The following is an 18,163-nucleotide window of genomic DNA, read 5'->3' as shown; positions in this document are numbered from 1 at the left end:
CCCACGGCGGAAGGCTGTTTACTAGCTTGCTGTCCATGGCACGCTCAGCCTGCGTTCTTACACAACCGAGGACCACCTGACCAGGGCTGGCACCATCTCATGTGGCCTAGGTCCTCCCATATCAATCATCAATCGTCGAGACAATGCCCTACAGATTTGCCAGCAGGCCAACCTGATAGAGACAGTTTCTCCTATAAGGTTCCTTTCCCCTCGTGACTCCAGTTGTGCCAAGTTGACAAAAACCTAGCAGCCCTGGTGGGCAACCAGCCACTGTAGCAATAATCCATGTTGCCAGATGTAGTGGCATACACCTCTAATCCCAGCCCTCGGGAGGCAGGCGGACCTCTGAGTCCCAGGCCAGCCTGGTCTGCAGTGTGAGTTTCAGGACAGCCAGGGCTACACGGAGAAATCCTGTCTCAAAAAACAAAAATGAAAAAAGACAAACAAACAAACAAACAAACCCTATGTTGTTTTGTATCCTCTGGGGGCTTGTGGCCAACAACTCACAGGAAGGCATCTTGTATCTAACACTGGAATTTTGTTTTAAAAACCCGTGACTCCTGGGACCAGCATTATCCATTCATTCAGGGAGGCTCTATTCAAGAGTCTGATGTTCTTAAACATAGGTTTTGGTCACCTCATGTATGTTCCTACATGACTTTTTCATACGTCTTTAGCTTTGGTTAACCCTCCTCAAACCTGCCCTTTTCTAATCACCACCCCCGTTTAAACCTTCCCACTTCCAGCTTCTCTCCTCTGGTTTGTTACGGCATATACGTTTTTACACTTCTCTCCTTTCAGTTTTCTTCCCACACTGCCACCGCCTCTGCCTCAGGCCTCCTTCCTTCATTCCTGGCCTCTACAGATACTCACTTGCCTTTAAACACAGAAATCTAAACTCGGAATATAGGGTTCAACATCTGAGAGACAACCTACATGTCTTTCCAGGCCCTGGTTACCTCACTCCGTAGAGTTATTTTCCAGCCCCGTTCACTTTCCCGGAGTTTCCTTTGCTTTTTAAAATGCCAAGTAGAGCTCTCTTGTGTAATTGTGCCACATTTTCATGATCCATTCATCTGATGAAGGCCATCTAGGCTGACTCCATTTCCTCAGTATTGTCAACAGGGAAGCAATCTCCGTCAGAGGATGGAGAGTCCTTTGAGTGTTTGCCCAGGAGCGACAAAGCTGGGTGATAGTTACTTTTAACATACTTAGAAACCTCTCTGCTGATTTCCGTAGTAACTGGGCCAATTTATATTCCCACCAACAGTGCAAAAGTGTTCCTCTTTCCACACATTCTTGCCAGCACTTGTCATTTATTTCCTTGATAATGGATATTCTGACTGGGGTGAGATAGAACCTCAGATGGGCTTTGATTTACATTTTCCTGCTGGCTAGTGATGTTGAAAACTTAAACATTTTTGTTTTGGATTTATTTTGTATTTTATGGGTATTTTTGCCTCCTTGTACGTACATACGTATGTATGTATGTATGTATGTTTGTGCATGTGTGTGTGTATGTGCGCCATGTATACATGGGTGGAAGTCAGAACAGGGTGTCAGATTGCCGGAAGCTGGAGTTCCAGATGGTTCTGAGCCACCATGTGCATAACCAGGCTGAATCCAGGTCCTCCTCAAGAATAGCAAGTGCTCTTAACCACTGAGATGCCTCTCTTGCCACCGATGTTGAACACTTAAAACAATCCTTATTAGTCACAAGTCTTACTTTTTTTTTTTTTGAAGACTGTTTAATTCCATGTTATTGCTATTTATTTTTTGAGTTCTTTGTATAGTCCAGGTATTAACACCATTGGATGTGTAAATGGCAAAGGTTTTCTCTCATCCTCAAGGCTGCTGCTTCACTTGACTGAGTTTCCTTCGCTGTACAGAAGCCAGAGTCCCAGTTGTTAGTGGTTAGCCTTAGCAACATGGGTCCTACTCAGAAAGTTCTTACTCGTGTCTGTGTCTCATTCTGGACATCCTACCTTTTCCTCTTGAAGTTTCAGGTTTTACATTGACACCCTTGATTGGTCCACCTGGAGCTGATTTTTGTGTGGAGTGAGAGAATAAGAATCTCGTTTTAGTCCTCTTCATGGGGATATCCAGTTTCTCAGCACCATTTGTTGAAGATATCTTTTCTCCAGTGTGTATTCTTGGCAGCTTTATAAAAATGTCAAATGGCTATAATTCTATGGACCTCTATCTGCAGCTTCTGTTCAACCCCATTGATTGATAAGTCTGCATTTATGCCAGTACCATACTGGTTTTATTCCTACGGCTCTGCAGTATGGTTTAAAATTGGGTATGGCGATGCCTCCATTAGTGCTCTGGATTTCTTTGCATATCTGGGGTCTGTTGTGCTGTTATATGAATCTTAAGATTTTTTTTTCTATTTCTGTGAAGAATAGCAAGGAGATTTGATTGATATTCCAATGAACTGCAATCTGCAGTGATAGCTTTTAGCAGGATGGTTATTTTCACAACATACATTGTAATCCCTGAACACAGGCGATTTTTTTTTCATCTTCTGTGTCATCTTCAATTTCTTTTCTTGGAGATAAGTTTTCATTATAGAAGCAGTTCAGTCTCTTGTTTATGTTTATTCCAGGATGTTTTCCTAGACCCTATTGTGGACGGCATTGTTTCCTGAATTCTTATTTCTCAGTACGTTTTTCATCAGTATATAGAAAGTTAATACTTTATATATTAATTTTATATTATACTGCTTTGCTGAAGAGTTTTTTTTTTTCTTGTTCTAAGAGTTTTCTGGTGGCAACTTTAAGGTCTCTCTTAAACTTTTGAAAATTACTTTCATTTATTTGTGTGTGTGTTTACGTTTACGTGCCATGGAATGCATGTGGTGGTCTGATTGATAGGAGTTGTAGGGGTTGGCTTGTAGGGGTTGGCTTTCTCCTTCCACTATACAGATCCCAGAACTGAACTCGGGTCCTCGGGCTTGGTCATAAGGACCTTTACCCACTGATCCTTCAGGCTTGCCCTAGAGTCGTTTATGTATAAAATCATACCATGTGTAACCAGGAATACTTCTATTTCTTTTCCTATTCATATACCTTTTCTTCTCTTACTGTTTTAGCCAAGACTTCCAAAAACTATACTGAATAGTAACGACAATAATTGTCAGCCTTGTCTTGCTCATGATTTTAGTGCTATTGCTTTAAGTTTTGCTCCACTTGGCATGATCCTCCTGTTCCTGTATTGTGTTGAGATACATTTGTTCTAAAGTAGTCTTTCTTTTTTTTTTTTTTTTTTTTTTTTCAATAGGGTTTCACTATGCACCCCTGGCTGGCCTGGAACTTGCTTTGTAGCCCACCGGGATGGCTTTATACTCATAGGGAGGCCCCCTGAGTGCTGGGCTAAAGGCACGTGCTCCCATGTCTGGCTCCCACCATGGCTTTTATTAAGGGATATTGGACGTTGCTCTGTGTTGAGATAGGGTGAGAACACCAGAGGGAGATGGGGTGAGGTCACTATCTGTGCAGCGAGCAGGTGTTCCAGATGTGTCCTAGAACTCTCTTTAGACCAGGCTAGCTTCAACTCAGAGATCCACCTGCCTCTTTCTTCCCAGCACTGGGATTAAGGGCAAGCACTACCATGCTTGGCTTGTTTTGTTGTTGGTGGTGGTTTTTTGTTGTTGTTTTGTTTTGAGACAGTGTTTCTTTACGTATTCCAGGCTGGCTTTGAACTCACTATATAACCTAAGCAAACCTCAAGCTCTCAGCAATTCTCCTTTCCCAGACTCCCCAGTGCTGGAATAACAAGTGTATGCTGTCATGTTCACTGGGCACCTTCCAGTAACAAGAAGTTGGTAGATGTCATATTGGCATAGATTCTTCTCTATTTGGGTAACTACTCAGATTTAGAAATACTAGCGAGCAAGTCTAATTATTCCTAGAGTTGGCTTGGTGAACAGAAGCAGGGTGAAGAAGAAAGAACAAGTTCTTAGAAGTGCGACTCCCTAAGCCTTCCTGTGGCACCCGCGGTGTCTCGGTGGTAAAGTTCCGTCTAAGGATTCCCGTATAATTTAGAGAGAAACGTTCCACGGTGGAAGCGTAACTGTGGCCAAATCCAAGCTCTGGTGACAGCTTCAATCTGCTACAAGCCAGGCATGGCTGAAAGGAGACCACCACGGTGAACTCATCAAGTCTGAATTTTATTTCACCCAGGAGCAGAGTGATGAGGGACATTCTTCCATGTTACACATATCCCAGGATGCTTCGGTCCTTCCACTCAGGGCTGCTGCTGGGGCTATTGTGCCACGCGTGAAGATCCTACATCCATCTCGGGTGCTGGCTCTGCCCCTGCCTTTGAGAGTCTGCCCTCGTACTGACAGGAGTTCAGGAGCCTCTGTAAGTATAGTAAAATGCTGTTAATCTCGTGCTCCTGTTCAACTTTGGCAAAAGCGATGCAGCTGGTTGACAAGGTGAGAATGTTTCCTAATGTCATTGGTTCTTCTGTTTGAAAATGTAGACCGACCGTGTTTGAAATGAAAGAAGCACTCAGAGCTCAAATGCCTCCAGGAATTTCAAACAGCAGCAACGCATGCATACACCCACAGGTTGGTGTGGTTTTTTTTTAAGGCCACGTCCACATTTTTTTCTTCCCGCACTTCACTTGATTGCATTTTGTAGATATTTTGCTTTCTATAAACTGCAGGTTTGTGGCAGCTCTACATTAAGTGAGCCCCTTGATAACCTATGTCCAGTGGGGGAAAGCTCACTTCCTGTCTTTTTCACATTTTGGTAATTCTCAAAGTCTTTCAAACCTTTTTGTTTTTATGTGTTTTGGTTGTTTATGATCACTAATGTGTGTGTTTTGTTTTGTTTTGTTTTGAGACAGGGTTTCTCTGTGTAGCCCTGGCTGACCTGGACTCGATTTGTAGACCAGGCTGGCCTTGAACTCACAGTGATCTGCCTGTCTCTGCCTCCCTGAGCGCTGGGACAAAGGGTGTGCGCCACCATGCCTAACTACGATCACAAATACTTTAAGTTAGCTAAATTTGTTCTTTGACAATTTTACACACACACACACACACAGGTGTACACACATATATATTCTTCTTCCCCACTCACTTGTTTTCTCTCTCCCATACCTGTCAGTGGTTCCTCCTTCCTACAGGTCCATTTCTCAGGTTCAGGTCTTTGTTTGTTTAGTGGCCACTGAATTTAACCAGAGTGTCTCAGTGCCCATACGTATGGAGCCATCTAACGGAGCCTGGGGGAGCTTAGTGGGTAAAAAAAAAAGCTATATCTTGTTTTTCTAAGCAAAAGCATGGCATGGGTTATAAAATGCATACTGCCCTCGGATTGCAAGACAATGAGACACAATCTCTTTCTCTTTTTCCAAAATCAATGGTCTTCAGTGCCATGGCAAAATTTGAAGTGATTTTAAGGCTAAGAAATTGGCTCATAGAAGGAGGAAATTTGTGTCAAATCCTATGGCATGCCCTTGTCACAGTAAATAGAAGGTTGCCTTAGCAAACCCGTTCTAATATTCTTTCCATCCTCATTGTTAGAACTCCTGAGAACTAAGGATTGTTCAATCTAACCTCAGCAACACCAACAGAAAACTCCTGCTTGAAAGTCTTGAGGCAAAGACAAGCTAGTGAGTAGACTAGTGAGGCACACCCTCACCCAGAAAAGGAATTCCAAGAATAAGCTGCTCAAGTGAGAGCCTCATTTGATATAATGAATCTGTTTGAGAAACAAAGTCAATTCATTTATTTTTCCCCTTTCTCCTGCTTTCCCCAGCCTGTGTTTCTGTTTCCTGATCAGTCTCTGACATCTAGAAGTTTTGCTGTTGTTCCCCATCCCCATCTATAAGCTCAGCATTCTATGTCTTGATTTTCGTTATTTTCTAGACACAGAGAGCAGATGGCACAGTTCTCTAAGGACATGCTAACGTGCATCTTAAGATACCTATGCATCAGAGCAGTGAATTCTGGCAGACAACTTCCTGTATTGGTCTAGAAAGCATGTGAGGCAGGCTCAGAAAGGATGCAGAATTATGGCAGTTTTATTAGTCCACAGAGATTTATGGAGTCCTATAAGAGGCTTAGTATGTCTAGGCTGTTCTAAGCCTCATGATTTGGTGACTTATATAGCAATATTTGTGCTTGGGCACTAGGGAATGAGGCTGGGAAAGGGTTTGTAAAGATACCCAGGCTCTATAAATTAAGAAAGAGCATCAACGAGATCAAAATCAGAATAGTCTCCCGTTTCTGTGGTATGATCCTTTGCATTAACTGGCTTCCACGGGCGTCCAGGACACTTGTGGGAAGTTGCTTCTGGAAAATCAGATATCGGCTTAAATGAAAGGCTGTCTGGCTGTACATGGATATCAGGGATCAAATCATCACGGATCTCTGTGGCATGTGGCGATGTGGTTGCCACCACACCTTCAATGAAATCTGAGTCCTGAGAGCGAGAAGGGATAACCATTACACTTGGCTGGGCCAGTGGAGGGTTCAGGGTGCTCCCTTCTGTCCTCCCCTGGGTCTGTGTGGGAGAAGCAGTACTGTGTTCAGAGGAGCTTGTCAAAGGCTCTGCTCTCTGGTCAGTGTGCTTTCCATTGTTTCTGTCTTTATTTTTGTGTTTACCATTGCCGTGACCATGACCATGACCATGACCATGACCATGACCATGACCATGACCATGCTTACGACCATGTCCCAGTGTATGCCCATGGCCAAAGCCATCTTCCCCTTGGTGTTTAAGATAATCAAGTTTAAGTTGATGTCCATGGCCAACACCATGCTGTTTGTGATGTCCATGGCCAAGGCCATGGCTCTTTGGGGGCTGATGGCCTTGGTCATGCCCATGCTTATGACCACGGTCAATCTTATGCTTTATTTGCTTTTCATGCAACCAGCTATGCTCATGAGCGGGTCCAAGTTCTCTTTCTGGATCCTGCTCTTCTTGCACCACAGCAGTGTAGGGCGGACTTACAGTTGCTCCTTTATTTGTTTCTTGTACTTGGACTGCCCGGAAAGGTGAAAAACCTGGAGGCCTTATCCTCAGTAAAGCCTACATAGGAAATATGAAGATGAATACATTGTTAGAACCATGCTGTCAGTGAAGGAAGAGGAGAATAACAAGCTGATGAGGCCATTTTGGTTTACAATGGGGTGAGTCTTTGCCAGATTCTAAACCAGAACCTAAACTACAGCGAGAGAGGTGGCAATTTTCACAGAAGTATGGCTTTGTGGATAACTCTCCACATCCACTTTTATCACCTGTGTGAAGGTGATGGCTAAAGCCAGTATTCAGAGGTAAAAGAACTTGGACTTTTGCACCAAATCAGATCTTCTAGGCATCAGAATCACGTTGGAAAGGGTGGCCTCTGATTTAACCCGCACTCAGTGCCCTACATGCTAACTCCACTTCTCTGCAAAACAGAAATAACAGCACCTGCCTCCCAGGGCCCTCCAAGGACTGGGAAGGATGTAGGACGCAGTGATGTGGTTCACTCTGGAGCCTCAGAGCATTTCAAATCTTGGTGACTGACAACAGCGTTAGCCATACCGGGCGCTGTTTAAAGACTTAAAAAGAGGATGGAGAGTACTGCCTTTCAGATTTGAATTGTGTGTGAACCCTGTGAGGACCTTTTTAAAATGCGGGTTGAGATTCATTAATCGTGGAAGGGGAGTGAGTCCATGTTTCTCACGGAGTCCTTGAATGTACAAAGCAGAGCGCAGCGCAGTGCCTCATGCGCCTCAAGCATGTCTTGGAGGTGTGTGGCTAATGTTAGCACCTGGGCCGCCTCCTCACTACCAGCCAAAGAACTTCCAGGGAACACTGACAATGAGTTAGGTGACCAAAAGGTCGCCTGTTCTGCCTTCCAGCCGTAAAATCAAAATCTGCTTAGAAATGTATGGCTTTTCACTATTTTAAAAAGATAGCCCCTCCCCCAGTTTATTTCAGTAAGATTCCCTTTTCAATCTCCAGAATTTTTCAGAATAGGCAGAGGTGACCCCAAGATGATTGTAGTTAAATTCCTACCATGTTTGATGCATGGCAGTTGACAGTCGGCTGGACTTTGTTCTCCCACGGTCTCATGTATACGTTAGCTTTGCACTTGAGAATTTGCTAATCATGAGAGCAGAAGCCAAGAGAAAAAAGGAATCCGCTTTAGTCATGGGGCACGTGAACAAAGTGGCCATTAAAGTGTCACGCAGGTACAGTGCTACTCACACCAAGATGCTTGGTCTCACAATTCTCTGTCAGCTCAGTGTCACTCTCCTTGGAACAGTTGGTTTCTCTGGCTATGAACTCGATAAAATAATTAATTCCAGCCACCACCTGTAAAGTTAATTAGAGCGAAAGAAGTACTTAATGAGGATTGGTTTAATAAATTATACTTTTTCTTTTTACTCCAGTGAGTTTAAAGTTGGAATCGTGAGATGTTAATTGTATTCTGACCATCTTAAAATGGTCATACTTTAGAAGCTACCAGGACCTTCAGTCTGTATACATGGCTAAGATTTTTGGATATTAGTTGGACCAGCTTCCCTTACTGAGGAATATACATATACTACTTTTGATATTCAAAAGCTGCCAACTGTACCCACTGGTAACTCAAGGGCTTAAATTACAAGTCAATCCGAGGGATGGGAGGGAACAGTTAAAATATTTTTTTAAACATTTTTTATTGTTTTACTGCCAAATACCGAGTCAGTAAATTCATATGTAGATTAAATTATAGAATTAGGAAAATATTTAAATATTATCTATTGCTTCTCCTATATATCCCTGAGTGCTGGGATCAAAGGCGTGTACCACTGCCTGGTTTCTTTCATATATCTAACATGAATAAACTTTTAAACTCTTTAAACAAGCAAGGTAGTTGTGGTGCACACCTTTAATTCCAGCACTTGGGAGGCAGAGGCAGGTGCATCTTTGTGATTTCAAAGCCAGTCTGGTCTACAGAGTGAGTTCCAGGACAGCCAGGACTACATAGAGAAACCCTGTCTTGAAATGCCCTACCCCCTAAAAATCTTTAAACAATTTAGAGATTTACTTATTTGTTTATCTGAGACAGGTTTTTCTCAATGTAGCCCTGGCTTGCTCGGAACTCACTCTATAGACCAGGCTGCTGGCCTCAAATTCACAGAGATCTCTCTGCCTCTGCCTCTTGAGTGCTAGGATTAAAAGTGTATGCCAGCATGCTCAGCCTGGGATTTATTTATCTTTACCTATGTGTATGCGTGTTCTTGTATGTACATATGTGCGACACACATGTGCAGCAGTATCCTCAGAGCCCAGAAAAGAACATCAGATACCCTGAAACTGGAGATGCAGATGATTGAGACCCACCATGTGGGCCATGGGAGTTAAACCCCAGTTCTCTGGAAGACCAGTCATTCCTCTAAACCACTGAGTCACCTCTGCCGCCCTCCTTCCATTTAAATGTTTAATAACAGTTTTAATCACTACATGAAATGTTTATAAACAGCCAATTTTGTGATCTAATTATATATTGTAGAATTTAATTAATTAACTAATTAAGTTATTAATTATTTTTGGGTTTTTCAAGACTGGGTTTCTCTGTGTAGCCTTGGCTAACCTGGAATCACCTTGTAGACCAGGCTGGTCTCAAGCTCACAAAGCTCGGCCTGCCTGTGCCTCCCCAAGTGCTGGGATTACAGATGTGCACCATTGTGCCCAGGTCTGTATTATAGAATTTAAATGTATGTGTGCATTTATACATTTATACCTCACATAGCTACTGAAAAGAATGTATTAGGACAGCCAAGGCTTCATAGAGAAACCCTGTCCCAACAAACAAACAAACAAACAAAAACAAAAAAGCATCTATATGTATTGACCTGGAAGGAAAGCTCTTATTGGAAAAAAGGGAATTACACAGTGATAGCACAATCCCATTTTGTAAAAAAAAGAACTGAAACCTTTTTTAAATCTTTGTTTTCTTTTTGTGTACCTCTATCTGCATGTACATATGCATGCCAAAAGAGGGCATCAGATCCCATTATAGATAGTTGAAAACGGGACTTGAACTCAGGACCTCTGGAAAAGCAGCCAGTGCTCTTAACTGCTGAGCTGTCTCTGCAGCACACTCTTTATGCTTTCGTTGTTTTATTTTTGTTGTACTAGGGATGGATGGGTGCTTGGACCCAGTCAGGGACCTACCATTAAGCTATATTCTCAATGTTTTTAATTTTAATTTGAGATATAATTTCATTATGTAATTCAAAGTGGCATGTAATAAGTGGTCCTCAAAATCATGAGTCTCCTGCCCTAACCTTCCAAGTGCTGGGATTATAGGTGTGAGCCACCATCCTGGCTTCCTGATGCTGACAGCTCAGCTTAACTCAGAGACTGGGGGGCAAATTCGACACACCTAGGAGAGTTTCAAGACTGCATCCACACTGCCACCCCGATTGGGGTTTTTAATCAAGGTTTCCTATGTATGAAGTCTGAAGCCACTGTGCCCAAGTTTGTTTGCTTGTTTGTTTTCTGGTAGAGAACACTATATGTCAATATAAATTCCTAATGTATTTGAAGTTAAAGAAAATGACTAATGGATAGATATTCCTCTGAACCCAGGATATGGAGGGGGCACTCGTAGGAGAAACGTAAGTGGAGAAAGCCTTAAGTGAAAGGAAAATGTTCAAATTGATAGACAATGGTAAAAGTCATTTCTCAAAAATCAAAGTGGTATAGCACAGTGGTTCACACTGTTAATTCCAGCATTTGAGAGAAAAGGCAGGCAGATCTCTGTGAGTTTGAGTTTGAGGTCTACATAGTGAGTTCCGGGCCAGTCTGGACTATATAATGAGATTCTGTCTCAAAAATAAGATAAAATAAAATAATTTAGGAATATATCTAACTAAAGAAATAAAAAACCTCTACAATGAAATTTTCATGGTATTGGCAAAGAAAATTACAAAAGATACTAGACAATAAAAAAATATTCCATGTTCTTGGATAGGCAAAATTAATATTGTGAAAATGACCAAAATTAATGTATAGAATTAATGCAATACCTATAAAATTCCCATGTCCTATTTCATAGGCTTAGAAAAAAATAATACAAGAATTCATATGGAATCACAAAAGACTGAATGGCGAAAGCAATCCAAAGGAGTAAGAACAATGCTGAAGGTATTATAATACTTGACCTCAAATTATACCACAGATCTATAGTGACAGAGACAGCCTGCAACTGGCACAGAAACAGACAGGAAGAACAATAGCACAGGCAGGAACCAGCCCCAGCCATCAACCGATGGGAATATGTGAAAATGCAAAGGCTGTTCACAGCAAAAGAAACCACTGTTGGTTTCTGCAGCATGGCAGATGATCTTGACCAGCCCACATTTCAGGCAAGGAGCTACTATCCAGAATTTGCAAAGAATTGCAGAAATTAAATACCAAGGGATAAAACTGTCAATCAACAAATAGGCAAACAAACTTATAGGAAGTTTTTTTTTTTGTTTTTTTTTTTTTTTTTTTAACTCAAAAATGTTCAATAACTATTCTAAAAAGCCATCAGGGGCTGGCTCAGAGGATAAGAGCACTGACTGTTCTTCTAGAGGTCCTGAGTTCAATTCCCAGCAATCACATAACTATCTACAATGAGATCTGGTGCTCTCTTCTGGCAAATATGCAGGCAGAATACTGTCTAAGTAATAAATAAATCTTAAAAAAAAAAAAAAAAAAAACAAAAAAAAGAAAAAAAAACCCCAACCAAAAAAAAAAAAAAAAAAAAAAAAGGAAAATCTTGGGCATTCCTTAAAAAAAAATAAAATAAAATAAAGAACTACCATATGATCCATGGATTTCATTCATGTACATATGCCCAGAGAACTCCACACCCTATCATAGAGATATTTATACCTGCCTGCTTATTACTGTTTTACTTATTATAGCAAAGAATTAGCATCAACCTCATTGTTCATCAACAGATGAATGGATAATGAAAAATTGCTATATACCACTATATTCCCTACTCAACTCTAAGGAAAAATAAAATGAAAAATTTGCAGGAAAATGCATGGACTTAGGATGTGTAAAATTAAATGATATCTCAGGAAGAAATATACCACATTTTCTCACTAAGCTGCAAAACTTAGCCAATAATATATGTAAATAAATGTACATGTGAGTATGGTATAAAATGAAGAGAGGAGAACAAGAAAATCGAAATATAAAGGGATGAGGAAGGATTGAATGCAGGAAATGAACACAAGTCATGAAAGAAGATACAAAGCTAATTGGGTTTTTTAGTGTTAATTCTTTCATGGACTTTTTAAAAGATCTATGTATCATCTATCTATCTATCTACCTACCTACCTATCTATCTATTTATTTATTTATTTTGTGTATGAATGCCCTATCTTCATGAACACCTGCAGGCCAGAAAAGGGCATCAGATCCCATTATAGATGGTTGTGAGCCACCGTGTGGTTACTGAGAATTGAACTCAGAACTTCTGGAAGAGCAAACAGTGCTTAATCACTGAGCTATCTTTCCAGTCCTTCTCAGGGACTTTTTGATTTTGATGATGAATAACTACATAAAATACGTTCGATACCGAAAGTATAAAACTTAATGTGAAGCATCACAGCTTTTCTTTTGCTGCCAGTTACATTTGCATAAGCTCATTAAGTTATATAGACTTTTGGTCTGGTTAATCTTGGTGTGTGATGTTTTTATTTGTCTATTAAAGTCTATCAAAATGATAAGTAAAATATCACAGCAAAATTAAAAGGTAAATAGGCGAGGCTGAAATGTAGGATAAATGTTGTCACACGCATAAAGCCCATTGTTGACACACAGACATGGGATCTGAGTATCTCAGACAAGAAAATCCAGGGTGTGCCAGTCTGAAGAAAGTTTAATGTTGCTGATAAGCAAAGACAGGTGCCTTGAGAAAGAAACATCAGCCTCAGTCGCCCACGTGAGCAAGGACTGAGGACATACCGCATCTGCTGCTGGCTAAGGGCACATTTGCTCCCTGCTAGGACGAGTAGAATTGAATCTGGATCCTTTTCAATGCTCCTACCTCAAGGGTTGGATCTTGTCTCCCATGTCATGAGGCATTCTCTTCTAGCACAGAGCTCATTCCTGAATCACACACACACCAGCTCCCTTCTTAAATCTACCTCCCATCTCTCCCTCTTGTTTTCTCAGCATCTTGGTAGTATGGTAGTCTGCATCAAAAGTTTCAGCTCTATGCAAATTGAGTTGGGGGTTTTAGTTCAGCATGGCAAGCCCAAGGCTTTGGGTTCAGTCCCCGGCACCACAAACAGACACATAAACAGATCCCCCCGAATCAGATATATACAAATTACATTACGACTTCTGTGAAAAGAACATTCTCCAAACTGTACACAGATGCTCAACATTTCCTCATCGGAGCAGTTGGAGAAAGACACTCACGGCCCCAGGGCCAGCCGCACTGGGACAGGGACAGCTGTAAGCTGCAGAAGCCTCAGTCTCTGAGGATGCAGGCCCAGTGCTGGGTGCTACAATTCAGCCAGCCTGGACGGACAGACGGACGGACGGACACACACTCTAGTAGGACCAAACAAAGCCAAGGCGAGGTTAAAGCTATTAAAAAACCTGCATTTAGCAAGTTCCTCACAGCTGAGCGATTGCCTGTAAATTGCTACTTCCTCCTCGGCTGCTTTGAGTGACCAATCTAAGTGGTCAGATGGCTCTTTCAAATGAGGGGTTGTCTGCTCCCTCAGGCAGGCTCACCCTACTTTCTCACAGTGTACCCTTGGCATCCTTAACATAAGCACACATGAGAGAGGGAGAGAGAGAGCGAGAGCAATAAAAGGTTCTCTCCTTGACCCCAAGCTCCTGATGTGCAATACACGATGCACAATTCTGACATCATTAAGAATAAAGGAATTTCATAGGACAGCAGAAACAGCCAATAAGAAGTAAAGCTCCCCCCCCCCCCCCAAAGAGGAGCAGTGTGAATCGGCGGCCCCTTCAAGGAAGCTGGCCTGGGTCACGGGCAGTGAAGTCAGTGAGCACGGTAGTGCGAGAGGGACAGCACATCCTACAGAGATCAAGTACTGGCTGAGATTTATTTTCATAAAGTTTGTCTACTCTTTTTGGTCAATCAGAAAGCTGAGGAAATTAGAAAGGCGGGAACAGTCCACTGTGTCACCACCTAAAAGCCCCTCCTGTGAACAGTCGAGGCCCGTCAACACTGCACCTGTTTCTCTTGCTTTCTCTACTTTCCTATCACACAGTTGAGAGCAGATCGTTTATTCACTTTTGTGGTCTGCTTTTGTTGAATACTAAAACATGAGACATCCCTCCCTCCCCCATCAAACACTCCTTATGAAGATGCCTTTAAGCTTCTGCCTAATGGTCCACTGTGAGGATCTGCTAGGCTTTACTTAATCATTTCCACATTGTTGATCCTGTGATGTTAGTGTGTGGGGTAGGGTGTTCATGCCATGCATGCATGTGGAAGCAGAGGACAACTCTGTGGAAGCGGTACTGTCCTTCCATCTTTATGTGAGTCCCGAGGGTGGGATTCAGGGTGTCAGGCCACTGCAGAAAATGCCTTTCTCATCCGAGCCATCTCACTGGCCCGGCTGATCAGTGTGACAGTTTACTGTGTCTTTTGCTTTCATAATTGAAAGACAGTGACTTGTCTGTTGTTTTAGATTCCTAGAAATCCAACTACTAAGCCAAAAGAATCAACTTTTAGGTGAGAATTTTCTTACTAGATTTTGAATATGGCATCAGCTTCCGCAACAGTTTGGTTCTATTTTGATAGAGTGTCTTTCCCCTGTATCCAGGGAAGCCACGCTCTAGCTACGGAATCAGTCCTTGAACATTCTGATCATAGACTGCCAGAGCTGTTAGAGATTTTGGCTCTTCTAGCCCAGCTTCTCATTTTACAGATGGTGCCACATGGGCGGGGCTTTGCTAGCCACACAGAATCAACAGGATAGAGGCGACGGAAGAGCTGATCCTGTGACCCCAGACGAAGGCAGACAGCCTTTGTTGATAGAGTGTGAAAGGAGAGCTGAGTCCCTAGAGACATAATTATGAGAAATGAAAGCACCCAGAGCAGAGGGAGGAGAGGGAGAAAGAACATGGCCACGTGAGAGTGTAGGGCAGTTAATGAGGACAGACTAATGATGTCATTGAGGAGTCCAGGCGGCTCAGCATTTGTGTGTGTGTGTACACACGAATGCATGTGCGAGTGTGCCCATGTCCGGGTGTGTGTGTGTGTGTGCCTGTGTGTTAAAGATAAGATCTTGCTATATAATTCCAAGCTGACCTAGTACTTGTGGCAATCCTGCCTCAGCTTCTGAGAGGTTGGATTATAGATGTGTACCACACCTAGCACTAAATGTTCTTATGAGAGATGAGTCTGGAAGGCAGAGAATAAAAATCTTGCTTTTTCCAGCTGGTATTTTGCTAATTACACAGTGCTCTCTAGTATCTGAGTATCTGTACAGCCTTTCAGAATTTGGAATTTACACTACATTTCCTAATCTGAGCTCTGCCCCAGACATTTTCAGGTAGAGAACAGCTAACCTTTTGTTTTGTTCTTAAAAACAGGTTTTCTCTGTGTAGCCCTGCCTGTCCTAGAACTCACTCTATAGTCCAGGCTGGCCTTGAACTCAGAGACCTGACTGCCTCTGCCTCCCTGAGGGCTGAGATCAAAGGTGTGCACCACCACAGCCCATTGAAGACAGAACATTTTAAAGATACTTGTCCAAGACATTCAAGTACACAGCAGAGTTGGGACTTGGAATTTAAACCAACAAATCCTGTAACCAAGTACTGTTTTTCCAACCAGAGCCAAGATCAGGGGTCAAATCAGCAATTGGTATACACACAGGCTGTGACCTCCCGCCTTTCTAACTTTACAGACCTGTGACGTTGCTTTTATCACGCTGTCAATCTTGAAATAGAAAGGATGGTTATGTTCTGCATTAAGCTTTTTGATGGAATGTCCCAGTGGCTCCTTCAGATCTGGGCTGTCTACAGGTATGACTACGGGGCAGCCAGGGCAAATCTCAGGAAGTGGTTGAGTCAAATCTTCTCCTGAAAAAAAAAAATCATATTTAAAGTCAGTGGGTACATCAAAAGAGTAGTCTAGCCTGGCTCCTGTTACACACAAACCCAGCACCCTCACTTACACACGGGCACAGTCGAGCTTCGCATCATGACACACGCACAATCGTGCTTCTCCTCATGCAAATTCACAACTATTTGTAATGCAAGAGAAGTCAGCCCTTTCTATGAGAAACACGGACCTAACCATAAGCTTTCCACACGGCCCCCTCCATCATAGCACATGGGGAAACCCACCTTTACCAGAAGAGATTCCATTGTGGGTGGTTAAAAACAAGACGCAGTTTTCTCCAACTCAGAATGCCATACTTAAGGACAATTGGTAGAAGTGGAAAAGCAGCTGGCATTGTGCCCGACAACTACCTTGTCTAGAGAGCACACACTTTGGTCTGCCACTGGGCTGCCTTGGCCAGGCCCCACTGACTCCCGATGGCTCCGTACCCGCTTTCTCACCTGGATAAAGGTCACAGCTCTGGGAGATGTCAGCAATGTTTTGAGCAATATCCACATAGGCATTATCTCTACATTCACCAAGATCCTGGTGGTTCAAAATCATAAACCGAAATCAATTTTGAAAGCAAACAACTAGTAAAAATAAAAGGCAGTATGCCTACTTTACCAATTGTTGCATGGACTAAAGGAAAAAAAAAAAAAGGAATAAAAGCTGAAAGCAAAAGAGAAGATCAGAAGCATCTGAGAGTATTGATGGCAATAGGTAAACGCAGGGGAGTATGAAATAAGAATGCCCTTGCACACATCTATACAAGTATAGGTGCCCATGGGGGCTAAAAAAGGGTGTTGAATCTCTTGGAGGTTGTGAGCTTCCCAGTGTGGCTGCTGGGAACCAAAGTCAGGTCCTCTGCAAGAGTACTTCTTCCTTTTAACTGCTGAGCCACCTTTCTGGACTCTCCCCCTATTTTATGAGCCAGGCTCTCTCACTGAACCCAGAGCTCATTGATTCCCGTAGGCTGGCGTCAAGTGAGCCCAGGAGTCCTCTCGCTGTCCCGTCGGTGCTGGGATTACAGACATCTGCATGGGAGATGAGCACTTTGCCAGTGAGACATCTCTTCCCCAGCTTCCATTTTTGCTTTGTTTTGTTCTGGAGACGAAGTCCAGCTGAGCATACGGCCTTCCCATGCATCTGCACAGGTGAGCACGGCTACATACACATACGCACATATATGATATACCACACACACAAGGAAGAGAGTGGGCAGAGAATACAATTATTCATCCATAAATTGAACCCGTAAACTTCTAGCCTATTTATGAAAACATTTCAGCCAATTAAACACCTTAACTGAATTAGTGAGAAAACTAAAATATTTTTAGCTATAAAATACTTAATTCTAAGCGGGGTGTGGTGGCGCACAGCTGTAATCCCAGCACTCAGGGAGGCAGAGGCTGGTGGATCTCTGTGAGTTCCAGGCCAGCCTGGTTTACAAAGTGAGTCCGGGACAGCAGGGCTACATGGAGCAACCCTGTCTCAGAAACAAAACAAAACGAAAATTTAAAGAAATTAATCACAACTTTTAAGAGAGAAAATGTCACTAAAAAATTCCCACAACTCCCTTCTCTCTCACTCTCCCTCCCTTCCCTCCCAAAAAGCAAGAAAAAATGCACTAAGATGTTTGTGGGCCTTTCACTATGGTCCAGTGTTGACATTCTCCATGTTTCTGCATTGCCTTACAGCTTTCAAACAAGATGTATCTTTCCAGTAAACCAACACATTTATAAAAGTCTAGTGTCAAAGCTATAGGGCACCACAGTCATAACTCATAGGACTGGTCTCAATTCCAGTAGCACTTCTGACTGTCTTAGAACCTTTAATGGTTAGGTTACTGACTTCCAGCACCCAATGTGAACCTGGGGACATTCTGGGACTCCTGGGGCAGGTATTTTCAAAAGCCCCCAGATTGAGACTGACTCAATTTTCCAGTCAGAAAATGATGTGTGCACAGGCATCATCTGAGTGGCTCATGAGTGTGCACATGGACTTGGATGTGTGAGTTCCTTCCTTCCTTCCTTCCTTCCTTCCTTCCTTCCTTCCTTCCTTCCTTCCTTCC

At 42.6% G+C, this 18,163-nt stretch overlaps 1 protein-coding gene across 3 annotated transcripts in view; it reads right to left on the bottom strand.

Moving 5' to 3' along the window:
• Window positions 1–4,150: 4,150 nt before the first annotated feature.
• Kng1 (kininogen 1) overlaps window positions 4,151–18,163 on the bottom strand; it is a 29,153-nt gene continuing 15,140 nt past the window's right edge. The window contains exons 6-11 of one of the 3 annotated variants that reach the window (XM_055624825.1): window positions 16,551–16,635; window positions 15,895–16,067; window positions 8,211–8,318; window positions 8,019–8,105; window positions 6,966–7,043; window positions 4,151–4,365 (exon numbers count right to left, since the gene is read on the bottom strand). In XM_055624825.1, the coding sequence (XP_055480800.1) occupies window positions 4,267–4,365; window positions 6,966–7,043; window positions 8,019–8,105; window positions 8,211–8,318; window positions 15,895–16,067; window positions 16,551–16,635 (630 nt within the window). In that variant the 3' untranslated portion in view covers window positions 4,151–4,266. Of the gene's footprint in view, window positions 4,366–6,015; window positions 7,044–8,018; window positions 8,106–8,210; window positions 8,319–15,894; window positions 16,068–16,550; window positions 16,636–18,163 lie in introns of those variants that run through there. The other 2 variants (XM_055624824.1, XM_055624823.1) reach the window with 2 other exon arrangements.

This window comes from Psammomys obesus, unplaced genomic scaffold (assembly GCF_907164565.1).
Source record: "Psammomys obesus unplaced genomic scaffold, mPsaObe1.curated_primary_1811, whole genome shotgun sequence".
Taxonomy (NCBI): domain Eukaryota; kingdom Metazoa; phylum Chordata; class Mammalia; order Rodentia; family Muridae; genus Psammomys; species Psammomys obesus.
This window is presented reverse-complemented; position numbering and strand designations above follow the sequence as displayed.